Raw genomic sequence first — 16,317 nt, forward strand, 5'->3', positions numbered from 1 at the left:
TCTTGAATTGGGAGGCGGGGGAGTTTATGTGGTCTGATTGGGGTGGAGTTATGTGGGCCTGATTGGGGTGGAGTTATTGGTCTGATTGGGGTGGAGTTATGTGGTCTTGATGGGGGGGGAGTTATGTTGGGTCTGATTGGGGTGGAGTTATGTTATGCATGGAGTTGGCCGTCCTTCACGGTTTCCTACTTGGCTTTTTGTGATCATTGTAAACTGTGATAACATCCCAGAATGCTTAGCCTGTAAAGTGAGCGTGCACTTTAGAGCCCACAATATGTCTGGAATTAGAATGCGTAACATTTTATATTATAGCCAGCCAAATATCAATGTGTCAATTGTGTTATAGGTCAGTATTTGTGGTTAAAAATAAAAAAACATAAAACCGGTTTCGATCCATTATATTTCAGGGGAACCTCGGGGACAAGAAGACTGTTGTTAATTTGATCACCTCTCAGTGGGGAAGATAAAGAGAAAGACCAGTGAAAGATGTGTCAGGCAATCAGAGTGGCAGGTTTATGTGTGAATACTGTTGTCATAAAGGACCCTCATGGACCCGGGGCGCTCCAAGGCTCCCAGACCGATCACACTCCTTTCTGCCGATCACCAATAGAGGAATGACAAGTTAAAAGAAGCTCTTCACGCGGAATAAAACCCATGGAAATAAAAAGCTGCTTCCATTCGCAGCGTGGAACTGACTTCCTGAAGTCTATTTTCTGTGGCAACCAAGGAAACCTAACAGTTTGGTTGGTACTTTTATTAACAACTTGGAGAGGATCGTTTTATAACCATAGTTTCCTCGAGTTCTTGATTTCCTACAGTAGTCGACAGGCCCATAACTGTGACCATAGAGTCTCCCTTCCAGACCAGATTCTATTGCTAATCCGTCAGTCTGATGATGGACTGTATTGTGGATTTATGGAGCCTCATTAGCATAAATTATCACCAAATCCGCGTGCGCGTGTGTGGTCCCTGGCAATGCGAACCCGCCAAGCGGAAACGTGCTCCGTGGTGTGTCTGGCAAATAGTTTGAATGGCCATGTCTCAAAATTATATAATTTAGAGACATATAATTGACTTAACTATTTTATACAGTTTTCACCACGTTAGGTCAAAGGCTTTATTTGCATTTCTGAAGTACTTTTCGAATTTGTTTTACAAATACTAAAGTCACTTACCTTATGAAGTTCCAGTTTAAACCCGCTTTCGTTGCTTTGTGGAAATACTTACCCGTTTTCATAGACCACACTCCATCTCGTCTCATGTCCTGACAACCAATATTCTGGTCAGAGGAGATGCCACCATCTGGTTCTAACCGCCGGACTTCACGGCGTGGTCCGTACCCGCCGGACTTCACGGCGTGGTCTGTACCCGCCGGACTTCACGGCGTGCTCTGTACCCGCCGGACTTCACGGCGTGCTCTGTACCCGCCGGACTTCACGGCGTGGTCTGTACCCGCCGGACTTCACGGCGTGTTCTGTACCCGCCGGACTTCACGGCGTGGTCTGTACCCGCTGGACTTCACGGCAAGGTCCCGTGTGGCTCAGTTGGTAGAGCATGGCGCTTGCAACGCCAGGGTTGTGGGTTCATTCCCCACGGGGGGACCAGGATGAATATGTATGAACTTTCCAATTTGTAAGTCGCTCTGGATAAGAGCGTCTGCTAAATGACTTAAATGTAAATGTAATGTCCTGGACATGCAGGAAAACGGAGTAGGTTGAGGCAGGTACAAGTTTCATAACATTTTAGGTTTATTCATTAATTACTATAAATCAATGATGGTGGTTATTTGTTGGTTCAGTGAAGCATAATTGTGTAGGTCTATGGCATATTGCGATGATGATTTTATAGTGCATTAATTAATTGGATGCAACATTTAATAGCAATATAATAATTCATTAGATATATTTGCAAGTGCTAAGTGTGTTTGCTAATTTGAAACGATTATTTTCCTGTCTGATTGTGGGTGGAAATATGTAGAGTTTGGCGTTTAAGCAGCATTACTCACCAATGTAACCCTTTACACACCTGCCTGAATGAATTGAACCCCGATTATCAGAACAGATCAGCTCGATAATACTCACACACTGAATACATTTATAGACGAACAGAAATACAATACACATCTCTTCAAATTGTAAAACATATTTTCTTTGTAAAGAGCAATATTATGGTCATTTAGCAGAAGGTTTTAAACATCCAAAGTGACTTATAGAACTGTCAACATTGACAGTAGCATACAAAACAAAGGGAAAGTGACGTCATGAAACATTCTAACAATACAACCCACAGTGATAGTTCCCTAACCCTAACAGTCCATTTCCATGTCAAACATCCCATAGCTCAGTAGCTCTAATAGTAGTGTGAATTGACGACTTTAAGCCCCCTGCGGAAAGGTTAGCGAATACCTCCACACTGTTAGCCATCTCGGTTCAATTCAGGGTCCCGAGCCTTTTTACCCGTTGCACTATCTGCAGATGGAAATGATTTCTATTGGCCCAAGGTGTCCATGTAAATACAGTAGGTGTCAATGAAAACAGATTAAGCATTTATTGCGAGTAACCCCCTCCTCCCTGAGTGCTGTCATGTGATATGAGGTTACACATTAGTGGAGCTGCTCTGGGGGGGTCTATTATACTGCTGTCCAGCTGCTGTAACGACAACCCACTATCCCACGGCACCACAACCCACTATCACACGGCACCACAACCCACTATCCCACGGCAGTAAGAGGAGGATATGGAAGTATAGCTGCTACTTAGCTCATCAGGACGGGATGAGAAGGGGAGATGAGATCCGTTCCACTCAGCTAACACGGAGAGAAAAGTTGACTGCCACTTTACTAAAGTCAAGACCACAGCTCACAGCTCGGCCAAGACAACCAGGCTGACTTTCCCAGGTAGAGAGAGCTGCAGCACAAAGTTCTGGAGAATGGATCGATATACCGCAACTTTCAAACGTTAAACTTTAACTATACTCCTGTGTTTTTGATTTTATTACATGCAGAATATTTATTTTCATGCAGAGTGTTGAGAAGTGTTCACCACCGAGCCAAACGACGCCGAACGAGTTATTTGAAGTGTGGTGAAAGAACACTGTCAGGATGCCGCGACCAGGGAGGAACACGTACAGCGAACAGAAACCTCCCTATTCCTACATCTCCCTCACCGCCATGGCGATCCAGTCCTGCCCGGAGAAGATGCTCCCTCTCAGCGAGATCTACAAGTTCATCATGGACAGGTTCCCTTACTACAGAGAGAACACCCAGCGGTGGCAGAACTCCTTACGACACAACCTGTCCTTCAACGACTGTTTCATCAAGATCCCGCGGCGTCCGGACCAGCCCGGGAAGGGAAGCTTCTGGGCTCTGCACCCCAGCTGCGGGGACATGTTCGAGAACGGGAGRTTCTTGCGTCGCCGTAAACGGTTCAAGGTGATGATGATGATGGCGGCGCAGGAGCACCTGGCTCAGTCCAAGCAGTCTGACGCAGCCCATTATCTCAGGCTCAGTGCCCTGGCTGCCACCGGCACACACCTCCCTCAGATGTCCAGCTATAACTTGGGAGTGTCACAGCCATCAACTTTTAAACACCCATTTGCTATAGAAAACATCATCGCCAGAGAGTACAAGGTTCCCGGGAGTCTGGCGTTCTCCACCATGCAGTCCATGTCTGCAAGCTACCCGCTGCACAACCAGCTGACTGCGGCCTGGCCTCACATGTACAACACTATGGTGGACTCTGTTTCTCCTATCTCTATGAGCGGTGACTACGTGGCCTACCGCATGCCCCTTAAATCTCTGTGTCACGGAGGACAGACCCTACCNGCCCATTATCTCAGGCTTAGCGCCCTGGCTGCCACCAGCACACACCCCCCTCAGATCTCCAGCTATAACTTGGGAGTGTCGCAGCCATCAACTTTTAAACACCCATTTGCTATAGAGAACATCATCGCCAGAGAGTACAAGGTGCCTGGGAGTCTGTCCGTGTCTGCAGGCTACCCGCTGCACAACCAGCTGACTGCGGCCTGGCCTCACATGTACAACACTATGGTGGACTCTGTTTCTCCTATCTCTATGCGCGGTGACTATGGGGCCTTCGGCATGCCCCTTAAATCAATGTGTCACGGAGGACAGACCCTACCGGCCATCCCAGTGCCCATCAAACCCACCCCGACCCGGGTGGCTCTCCCGGGGGTGCTAACGCCCCACATCCCCGCCTTCCTCTCCAACTCTTACCAGTCTCAGAGCCCCACGTCCCCGCAGGCAGCCACCAGCAAAATCAGCCCCTCCACTCCCGAGGAGACTCACACCAACCCCACGGTGCAGTCCGTGGTGGTGCATTGACCTACAGAGCTATACTGAACCCTTTATGAATGAGACCAACAGGCTCAGACCAAATCCTTAGTTTATTTTGACTCTTGCTGCTGACATGTTGTGCCGAGAATCACTACGATCAAGACAATATAGTCCCGTGTAGCAGTGTAGAGCCGGTGTATTTGGTTTGAATGCTCATTGCCCTATAACATGGCTCCAACAGAGATATAGTGAAATATTGCTCTTCAGCCTATGAAGTATCTGTGTTTACAGTTTTGTCCGAGTTGTAAAGGAGTGAGGCACTGCAAACAGAGGCTCAGTCAGAATAATGAGAGAGAGAGTTACTTTTCCTAAAAAACATTATTCCATTTGTATCTGGGCTTCCAATGCTTTAATGGCACCTGACAAACTATGGTTACATTGGGTAGGTCATGTCACTTTTTTTACTACATTATTGCAGTTATTATCAAGGTCCTCGAAGTTAGTCATAGTGATTAGAACTGAACAAGCCCTCTGAACTACAACCTGACTCGTTAGACAATGACATATCTGATGACAACAAACACTGGATTATAATGTCAATGTGTGTCAAGCAGATGAACCTCTGAATGGATCTATTGTTTTTAACAAATTGTTATTTTTGATACTGGATTGGTGGTTTCTGTGGGAATAACAAAGATGTATTGGATTTGTTTTAACCATCTCTGTAAAAAAACAGACAGAATTATTACACTTTTTTAAATCTTAGAAAATAGTAATGTTAAGGGAACTATAGGGTTATAGGGTCCTTGCTAAATGCAAAATAAATATGCGAATAAATGTGAATAATTGCAAATAAGTTGATATGACAACGTTGTAAAATGCACTTTTAATAAYCTGTTCTGTGAAGCGTTTAATTGAACGCCCTGGTGACTCGTGGATTAAATGCTGTAAATGTTGATTTTTTTCTGTTAAAGGGACAGACAGCATGCTCAACCCTAAACTATGTGTTTTTCTGACAGCATGCTGCTTTCTAGACATTTGCATATAATCTGCATTGAATTAAAAACATGGTCATCGAAATATTTTGTCATTAAAATGGTGTGAACTTTATTGTAATGTTTGGTGTATTCTGTGATGGTTAACAACTGGTATAATACTGTTATCATGCAGTTATTTATTTAAAAAAATAKTTCCAGACAAGCAACATAATAACAGGTTCATTATAATAAATTAATATTCATTATTATTATTATTACTAGTATTACATCACATGCCTATTCATGTTCGAATAGACCTATTTAATTTCAGGTATACTGCTGTGTCTATCAGAGTACAGAATGTTGTGTACAGTGGCTCAGGTATATTGCTGTGTCTATCAGAGTACAGAATGTTGTGTACAGTGGCTCAGGTATATTGCTGTGTCTATCAGAGTACAGAACCTGTGTACAGTGTGTGGCTACACCAGACCCCACAGTGAGAGGGTCTTCCTCATGCCGCTCCCACAGTCATAACAGAATGAACAGAGAACAGAACGACGGAACCGCTGAATCAGAATCACAATGTGGGCGCTTAGAATGCATGGAGTTACTGACATAGTCACAGCGCAGACAACCGGACTCATTCATTCAGCTACACGCTAATAGACACGTAGAGAAGAAAAACATTAACACGAAGAGGAAACTACCTTTTAGGCTAGTACTTAGTTATAACAACATTACATTTTTCTTCGAACTTCCCCAAAATATCAATTACAGAGTAGGCCTAGCTCGTAATTGTCGTAATTGTCATTTAAGACATTTTAGAATCTCATAACGTTTTAGTGTTTTGCACTGACATAACTGCTACCAGTTAATTAAAGTTTCACTTTAAGGACTATTTAGTAAYCCCTCCCATAGCCTTTACAACACTGATATTATGGATTAGGTGTCAAGCGGATAACAAGTGAACTTTCCTCGATGCACTATCAACGCGATGTATGAGACCGGGTTCCTATCCACGGTGCTTCTACACCTGCATTGCTTGCTGTTTGGGGTTTTAGGCTGGGTTTCTGTATAGCACTTTGTGACATTGGCTGATGTAAAAGGGGCTTCATAAATACATTTGATTGATTTATGTATCTCTGCATGTCTATTTTTTCACAATGCAATAATCAAAGTAGATTATTAAACATTTAAAATCTATTTAAATGACTAAAATAGAAAAGTATTTCATATGTATTGTGTATATTCCTGTTTATATACAAACTGTTCTAGTATGGTACATGTATATCTTGGTGTACTAAGGGGTAGAGCTGCCCCACCTGAAATTCACTCTACACAGAAGACACCATTCTGTATACATCTGGCCCTTCTTTGGACACTGTGCTAACAAACCTCCAAATGAGCTTCAGTGCCATACAACTGCTTTTAAATGCTAGTAAAACTAAGTGCATGCTCTTCAACGGATTCCTACCCTCACCCTCCGCCCGACTAGCATCACTACTCTGGARGGTTCTGACTTAGAATATGTGGACAACTATAAATACCTAGGTGTCTGGTTAGACTGTAAACTCTCCTTCCAGACTCACATTAAGCATRTCCAATCSAAAATTAAATCTAGAATCGMCTTCCTATTTCGCAACAWAGCCTCCTTCACTCATGCTGCCAAACATACCCTCGTAAAACTGACCATSCTACCGATCCTTGACTTCGGTGATGTAATTTACAAAATAGCCTCCAACACTCTACTCAGCAAATTGGATGTAGTATATCACAGTGACATCCGTTTTGTCACCAAAGCCCCATATACTACCCACCACTGTGACCTGTATGCTCTCGTTGGCRGGCCCTCGCTACATATTAATCTGTAAGTTCATGCTAGGTAAAGCCCCGCCTTATCTCAGCTCACTGGTCACCATAGCAACACCCACCTGTAGTACGCGCTCCAGCAGGTATATCTCACTGGTCACCCCCAAAGCCAATTCCTCCTTTGGCCGCCTCTCCTTCCAGTTCTCTGCTGCCAATGACTGGAACGACTGGAATTACTTACCCTGTTGCTGTTTTGCTGTTTTGCACCCTAGACAGACTTTTCCCCATCTTCTCCCCAGTATCTCTACTTGCACATCATCATCTGCACATCGATCACTCCAGTGTTCATGCTAAATTGTAATTATTTCGCCTCTATGGACTATTTATTGCCTACCTTCCTACTCTTCTACATTTGCACAGACTGTACATAGATTTTTTTCTATTGTATTATTGACTGTACGTTTGTTCATCCCATGTGTAACTCTGTGTTGTTTGATTTTGTCGCACTGCTATGCTTTATCTTGGCCAGGTCGCAGTTGTAAATGAGAACTTGTTCTCAACTGGCCTACCTGGTTAAATAAAGGTGAAATAAAATTAAAATAAAGATGCCACCAAATGATTTCCCCAACACTTCCCTGGCTGCCACTGCTCCTGCTCCAAACATGTCCTCTGTGTCATCACACGCTTTGGGGATGTTTCAACTAAACCATTTTATTTATATAATTAATCCCCAAAACATGTATATTTGAAAAAGCTGTAGATATATTCCAATGAAGTTAGATCTATAATAGTTTTTTTTAAATATACAAGTAGGAAAACATTTAGATAAATAATCCACTTGTTTAGAGAGAGAAATGTAGATCATTTTTGAGTAAAGTAGAAATATGTTGGATGAGTGTGTTGGGGGCAACTTAATTGTAGTTGTAAATGTTTCCACTAGGTGACTGATAGCCTTTCAGTTAATGTTACTTTATAGCCTTTTAGATATTTTACACAGCGTTTTATGTCATATTGCTGGATAGCTAGCTCGGTTTTTATGAGAGAGCTTTTCAGTCACAGGTGGGGACTGGATTAGGTGTGAGCAGTGCAGGACTCATGAGTTGTGCTACAATTTGACTGGGGACAGCTTTATTTGGGACCTATGTACAAATTAGAATTGTGCAATAGCAGAGCATAAGGGAGTTGCCACATCAATGTTACACTGAGTTAATTAGTTAAGTGAGTTAATTCGTTAAGTTATTGTTATTAAATGTTACATTCCAATGTTTTTTAATGTTATTATTTATATTCCATTGTAATTTTATATTCCAATTAATATATATTTTTTATGAATTAAAAACAATTGAAAACACTTTGCTCCTGAATGTCATTTTAAAAACTGCTCGGATTTAAACTCTTGCATTATTCATATACTATTTAGTGCTGTAACGGTACTCGTCCTCGTCTGATGACGAGTATGAAAAGTCGGACCAAACACATAGAAATATAACACACAGAACAAAACATGGAATTGTAACAACATAGAATGCCCACCCAACTCACGCCCTGACCAAACTAAAATAAAGATAAAAAAGGAACTAAGGTCAGAATGTGACAAGTGCAGTTGAACATAATGGATTGTATTGAAAATGAACTACAAAGAAAGAACGAAGAAAATTTATGTGAGATAAAAAGAGGACTTTACATTCACATTCCTCATAGTGCTGATATTAATGTGAATGTGCGGTGAGTTAAAGAGAACTTTACATCACATCTCCTCATAGGTGCTGATATTAATGGTGACATGTGCAACACCATTTCCCCCCATATTTTATTTATAATAAAATAAGACAGCTAGACTTAGCTTTTAAGTATTGCTTCCTAAAGAATTTCTAAATAAAACTGATGAAATGGATTTTAACACAGTTGTGTAAAACCCTTTGCCAATATCTTCTACCGGGGTAACTGGCACCCCATTGTTTAGGAGGGACTAGCTACCCCCTAGTCCCTATACTATAGTACCCCCTAGTACCCTATAATATAGTACCCCTAATACCCTATATGTTGACTTCTATTTACATTCAATGAGTTAATGCTGAATGTTGAGCGGATCAGGAGCTGTGAAGCAACAGACCATTTCAGGGCAATTCTAAGGTATTTAATACGCTAGAAATCAGTTTCTCCAGTTGACCAGCTCGAATATCGCCTCCTAGCTACTTCCTTCTTTCCATTCACTCAATAGAAGAGCAAAACATTGCAAACTTTGACTGGGACACCAATGCAGTTTAGCCTTTTTTCGACGAGACAAAAATACTGATTTCTCACAAAAAGTCTGACTGGGAAACTAGGAACGGGCTAGGAGACCTAACCTAAGTCTGACTAGGAACTAGGAAATGGGCTAGGAGACCTAACCCTAACGTCTGACTAGGAAACTAGGAAATGGCTAGGAGACCTAACCCTAATGTCTGACTAGGAAACTAGGAAACGGGCTAGGAGACCTAACCCTAATGTCTGACTGGGAACTAGGAAACGGGCTAGGAGACTACCCTAATGTCTGACTGGAAACTAGGAAAGGGCTAGGAGACCTAACCCTAATGTCTGACTGGAAACTAGGAAACGGCCTAGGAGACCTACCCCTAATGTCTGACTAGGAAACTAGGAAACGGCTAGGAGACCTAACCCTAATGTCTGACTGGGAAACTAGGAAACGCGGCTAGGAGACCTCACCTAATGTCTGGGAAACTAGGAAAGGGGTTAGGAGACCTAACCCTAATGTCTGACTAGGAAACTAGGAAATGGGCTAGGAGCCCTAACCCTAATGTCTGACTGGAACTAGGAAACTAGGAAACGGCTAGAGACCTAACCCTAATGTCTGACTGGGAAACTAGGAAACGGCTAGGAGACCTAACCCTAATGTCTGACTAGGAAACTAGGAAAGGGGTTGGGAGACCTAACCCTAATGTCTGACTGGGAAACTAGGAAACGGGTTAGGAGACCTAACCTAATGTCTGACTAGGAAACTAGGAAACGGCCTAGGAGACCTAACCCTAATGTCTGACTGGGAAACTAGGAAACTGGCCTAGGACGACCTACCCTAATGTCTGACTAGGAAACTATGAAAGGGGCTAGGAGACCTAACCCTAATGTCTGCCTAGGAAACTAGGAAACGGCCTAGGAGACCTAACTAATGTCTGACTGGGAGACTAGGAATGGGCTAGGAGACCTAACCTAATGTCTGACTGGGAGAACTAGGAAAGGGCTAGGAGACCTACCTAATGTCTGACTAGGAAACTAGGAAACGGGCTAGGGACCTAACCCTAATGTCTGACTGGGAAACTAGGAAACGGGCTAGGAGACCTAACCCTAATGTCTGACTAGGAAACTAGGAAACGGCTAGGAGACCTACCCTAATGTCTGACTAGGAACTAGGAAACGGGCTAGGAGACCTAACCCTAATGTCTGACTGGGAAACTAGGAAACGGCTAGGAGACCTAATGTCTGGACTAAAACTAGGAAACGGCCTAGGAACCTAACCCTAATGTCTGACTAGGAAACTAGAAACGGCTAGGAGACCTAACCCTAATGTCTGACTAGGAAACTAGGAAACGGCCTAGGAGACCTAACCCCTAATGTCTGACTGGGACTAGGAAAAGGGTTAGGAGACCTAACCCTAAGTCTGACTAGGAAACTAGGAAACGGGCTAGGAGACCTAATAGTCTGACTGGGAAACTAGGAAACGGCCTAGGAGACCTAACCCTAATGTCTGACTGGAGACTAGGAAACGGGCTAGGAGACCTAACCCTAATGTCTGACTGGGAAACTAGGAAACGGGCTAGGAGACCCCTTTGGAATTTAAATCCACCCCTCCCCCTGACACCCTGTTTGCCCAACAAACGGGTTTTCCCGTTCTAGCATTATGGACATTAATGTTTATTAAAACACAAGCAGTGAATTCCTAATCTTCTGTTTGCAATCTGTATGGCTGCGTTGATACAGGAGGCCCAATTCTGATATTTTGCCGAACTATTGGCAAAATAGCTGATCTGATTGGTCAAAAGACCAATTATTGGAAAAATAATCAGAATTGGGCTGCCTTTGTAAATGCAGCCTACACTGTACCTATTCACTCTTTATATTGAGTTCTATTGCCGTCAGTTCTTCATCCTGGCCAGTCAACTCCCAACCTCATCTCATCTACTACTACAGCTAACAATTTGTTCCTTCCTTTCTACTGCTGTACATGAAAGATGAGTTAACATGTAAACCGGTTTAGAGTTTAGAGATCTTACTTAGCCTTCGCCCTGCTAATATAACGGTTTACATTAGATTGCTGTCCCCACCAACTCACACCCAGTTTATTTCAAATCAAATCAAATCAAATGTATTTATATAGCCCTTCTTACATCAGCTGATATCTCAAAGTGCTGTACAGAAACCCAMCCTAAAACCCCAAACAGAAAGCAATGCAGGTGTAGAAGCACCTGCATTTCTATCTGAAATAATGTTTAGAGAGGGATTATAATAAAAATATATTTGTATCCTGTCCAACTCACACACCTGTACACGTGTCATGCTGATGCAATGATTTATTATTATTAATTATAAACATGTTTCTTGAAGACCTTTCTAGGAATGGTTTGATCAGAGTTCTATTTGCTGACATTGCAACCCCCTGCTGTTGTGTTCAGAAGAGTCTCTGTCTCACAACTTTTATCAGATGGAGTTTTTTTACTCAGATTTCTAACTGGCTATTTTATATTATTTCTAATCCTAGTTTAGATTTCTAATCCTAGTTTAGATTTCTAATCCTAGTTTAGATTTCTAATCCTAGTTTAGATTTCTWATCCTAGTTTAGATTTCTAATCCTAGTTTAGCCTGTAGTGAGAGCTTCTGTCAATGTATTAGCTACAACGTGAACTGCTGTATTAAATGCATGCCACATAAAACAGAGAGAAGAAGGTCATGTAATATTATAGAGGATGAAATATAGACCACACACTTTACTAAACCACCATGTTGTCCTTAATTAACTAAGATAATTCATTAAGGTGGAGCCCAATGCTAATAAACATGTATAGTATAGGAAGGTGTTAATGCAAGCAGGCGGCTCGGTGAGGCTCTAATGGCCTCCGTCATAAACTCAAGCAGGCGGCTCGGTGAGGCTCTAAGGAACAGACAATACAAACCCCCATTTAATGACTTAGAGAACTTGAGCAGAAACGTAAGAAGACAACATAACTAAGACTAACTAGGAACCCCACTCAGTTCATAAATGCGAAGTTGTAGAATCCACCAGTACATACCACCTAACACCACCATACTATAACAGCCCCACTGGAATTTAATTCGACCAAACCCACACATAAGTCAGAGGAGTTTTCCCGTTCCCATGAGGCATTATGGACATTAATGTTTATTATAAACACAAGCAGCATGAATTACCTATAAATACTCACTACAGCTCCATCAGTACATACTGTATGCAGCAGGAAATTAAGCGCGGTATGATCATAGCCACAAGGTACTAAAGACAGCGCAGGTAAAAATTCTTAAGAAACAGTCATTCGCACCTAGTCAAGAACTCAGGCAGTATAAAGAGGCACACAAAACAATACCCGATAGTAAACAGGGCGGATCTAGATAAATGAGACAACCAAAGCACAGATCACACACAATTATTACAGAAAGAAATAAAATTACAGAGTACCAGAATGGCCTGTCCGTCCCTCTTGGTGTATAAAATTGCAGCGGGCCTACACTGTAAGGTTTAAACCTGACTTTATGACGGAAGGCCTTTAGAAAGCCTATCTACACGAGCGCCTTTATGATCTTGAAGGTTTTTCAATTATCGACGGCCCATTAGAGCTCACGAGCCGCTGTCAGTCCTCGAGCAGTTTATGACCGGCTATGGCCTTAGAGGCCCTCAGATCACACCCCAGACCCAGCCGCCTTGCATTTGATCCATTCTTATATGCACTGAGGCAGGCCGTTGCTATCACAATTTGTTTCCTAGCCCTCCTTCTACCTACCTGCTGGAGTACCGCCATGTCTTTGAAAGAGTATTTAGTTTAGAGGACAGGACCTTTAGAGCCTCACATGTAAACCGAAGTTCCTAGCCTGAGTCTTTAAGAGTATTCATTGACATCTAGGCGCATTGCGCCATTAGAGCCTGCACTCTCCGCCCTGCTAATGATAGACGCGTTTAACATTAAGATTGCCTGAGCCCCACGTCGCAACTGCTAGAGCACTTAATGACGGACGAGTTTCACTTCTTCTAATATCCTACAGCATCAAAATCAAATGTATTATATACGCCCCGTAGTACATTTCCAGCTTGAGCAATTCGTTCAAATTGAGTATCGGGTTACAGGAAGATCCGCAGCCCATATATAACCAGAGCCTCAAAAACGAAACGCAATGCAGCGTGATGCAGGCAAACCTGCATTTCTAGATCTGTGAACATGAATCGTTGAGAGCGGTGCATGTCTATTAGATTCTTATGACGGAGGCTCATTTAGACGCGCGCTCACCATCACGACGCCGTCCTGCTGCAGTTTACTGACGGAGGCCCAAATTAGAGCCTCAACCATAAAAATGATGACCTGTGGACTCCTGCTCCATGCCTATGAGTCAAGTCTCAAACACAATCGCGCACGGTAGTCACACGTTTCATGCTGATGCCATTAAGAGCCTCACCGGCCGCCTGCTTGAGTTTAGACCCGAAGGCATGCAATTAACGTAGCCTTTCACTAATCCTAATTTAAACATAGAGCCGCCTGCTTGAGTTATTGAAACGAGGCCATAGAAAGACTCTGTTTCTTAGACCAGACCTTTCTAGGAATGGTTTGAATCCGAGTATCTCCATTGTGCTTGCCCTGAGGTTTAGATACAGAATCGTGTAGGGCCATTAGAAGCCTCAACGCAACCCCGCTGCTGTTTGTGCAAGCAAGTCTCTGTCTCAACAAGCTGAGTATAAGCGAGTGCGACGGTTTTTTTAGCTTACAGCGCATTTTGCTAGAAGTATTTGGAGACCTGAAATCTTTAGGTATGGTATTGCCATCTAATTATTATCCCATTTCTAGAAATTTCTAATCCTAGTTTTTAGATTTTCCTAATCCCTAGTTTTAGATTTCTAATCCTAGTGTTAAGATTTTCTAGAACATAGAGCCTATCCTATTTTACGTATTTCTAATTAACTCCTAGTTTAGGGCGACCTGTAGGTGAGAGCCCGTCTGTCACATACGTATGCTTGATCTTGAGACAGTTTACGTTGAACTAGCGCTGTAAGTTAGAGCACTGCATTTCTAGAACAAGACACTCACAACCAGAAAGAAAGAAGGTCATGTAATATTCTATAAGAGGCATGGAAATATGAGACCACACACTGATGTTACTTAAACACCTCCATCGTTGCTGCCTATGACACTTTAACGAGTTTATAAGATCAAGTACTCCCATTCATTGAGGCCATAAGTAGGAGCCAGATGCTAAAATAACATAAGCAAGGCCTATAGTATAGGAAAGGTGTTAATGCAAGCAGCGCGGAGCTGCTCGGAATGAGGCCTCTAATGGCCTCCAGTCCCCATCAAAACTCAAAGCAGGCGGCTCGGTGAGGCTCTAAAGGCCTCCGTCATAAACTCAAGCAGGCGCTCGGTGAGGCTCTATGGCCTCCGTCATAAACTCAAGCAGCGGCTCGGTGAGGCTCTAATGGCCTCCGTCAAAACTCAAGCAGGCGGCTCGGTGAGGCTCTAAAGGCTCCGTCATAACTCAAGCAGGCGGCTCGGTGAGGCTCTAATGGCTTCCGCTCATAAAACTCAAGCAGGCGCTCGTGAGGCTCTAATGGCCCTCGCGTCATAAACTCAAGCAGGCGGCTCGGTGAGGCTCTACATGGCCTCCGTCATAAACTCAAGCAGGCGCTCGGTGAGGCTCTATGGCCTCGTCATAAACTCAAGCAGCGCTCGGTGAGGCTCTAATGGCCTCCGTCATAAACTCAAGCAGGCGGCTCGGTGAGGCTCTAAATGGCCTCCGCATAAACTCAAAGCAGGGCGGGGCTCGGTGAGGCTCTAAAGGCCTCCGTCATAAACCCAAGCGAGCGGCTCGGTGAGGCTCTAAATGGCTCGTCATAAACTCAAGCAGGCGGCTCGGTGAGGCTCTAAAGGCCTCCAGTCATAAACTTCTCAAAGCAGGCGGCTCGGTAGGCTCTAAGCCTCCGTCATAAACTCAAGCAGGGCGGCTGGTAGGCTCAAAACCTCCCGTCATAAACTTCAAGAGCAGGCGGCTCGTGAGCTCTAAAAAATGGCCTTCCCCCCCCGTCTTCCACATAAAACTCAAGACAGGGCGCCTACGAAGGTGAGAGTGGGCTTATGCAAGGCTCCGTTAAAAAACCAAAAAACTACCCAAAAGGACGCTTTATACAAAAAGAACTACCATCACACTACAAAAAAAAGCCCCCCGATCAACCATAAAGACGCATGTAGCAGCCTTTATATAATTTCCCTCGCTATACAAGACAACCAGTGTTCTATTTTTTCTTGGTTTACTATGGGCTGTTGTTATTACTGCCTGTTTACTACTGGTGTGTATCTCCGCATGCGTTTATTACTGCCTGTTAGCTATGGGCGCTGTTGTTATTTACTGCCTTTATATGGGCTGTTTTATTACTGCCTGTTTAACTATGGGCTGGTTGTTTTTACTGCCTGTTAATAGGAGCCTTGTTGATTTAGCTGCCTTTAACAGACAGGCTGTGTTATACATGCCTGCCTGTTTAGTAAATGACTGTTTGTATTTACTGCTGTTTAGTATGGGTTTGTTATTTACTGCCTGTTTGACGTACGTGGCTGTTGTTATACACTGACTCGGGTGTATGGTTTTATATGACAGACTGTGTATTTACTGCCTGTATATAACTAGGGCTGTGTGTTTATTTATCTGCCTGTTGACTATGGCCTGTGTTATTTCAACGCTGTTTGACTACGGGCTGTGTATTTACTGCCTTTGACTCCGTGCTGTTGTTATCTATATGCCTGTTGAAACTATAGGGATTGTTGTTATTACGCTGTTACATGGTTGTCTGCCTGTTTTGGCTGTCTCATCAAATCAAATGATTATTCACATGACCGAATGAAAAACAGAATAAGTATAAGACTTCCTGTGAAATGCGAAATACCAAAGGTGATTAGACGCTACAGGATAAATCTGATACAACAGGTGTAAGTCAGACCTCACAGTGAAATGCGATAAACAGTGTAGTAACTTACA

At 43.2% G+C, this 16,317-nt stretch overlaps 1 protein-coding gene across 1 annotated transcript; it reads left to right on the forward strand.

The window, feature by feature from the left end:
* Positions 1 to 2,570: 2,570 nt before the first annotated feature.
* On the forward strand, positions 2,571 to 5,404 carry LOC112074692 (forkhead box protein B1-like). Its single transcript, XM_024141810.2, has 2 exons — positions 2,571 to 3,739; positions 4,013 to 5,404. The coding sequence occupies exons 1-2, from the start codon at positions 3,101 to 3,103 to the stop codon at positions 4,340 to 4,342; spliced, it is 969 nt and encodes a 322-aa protein (XP_023997578.1). The 5' UTR covers positions 2,571 to 3,100; the 3' UTR covers positions 4,343 to 5,404.
* The last annotated feature ends 10,913 nt before the right edge of the window (positions 5,405 to 16,317 follow it).

This window comes from Salvelinus sp. IW2-2015, unplaced genomic scaffold, assembly GCF_002910315.2.
Source record: "Salvelinus sp. IW2-2015 unplaced genomic scaffold, ASM291031v2 Un_scaffold2762, whole genome shotgun sequence".
Classification (NCBI taxonomy): Eukaryota; Metazoa; Chordata; class Actinopteri; order Salmoniformes; family Salmonidae; genus Salvelinus; species Salvelinus sp. IW2-2015.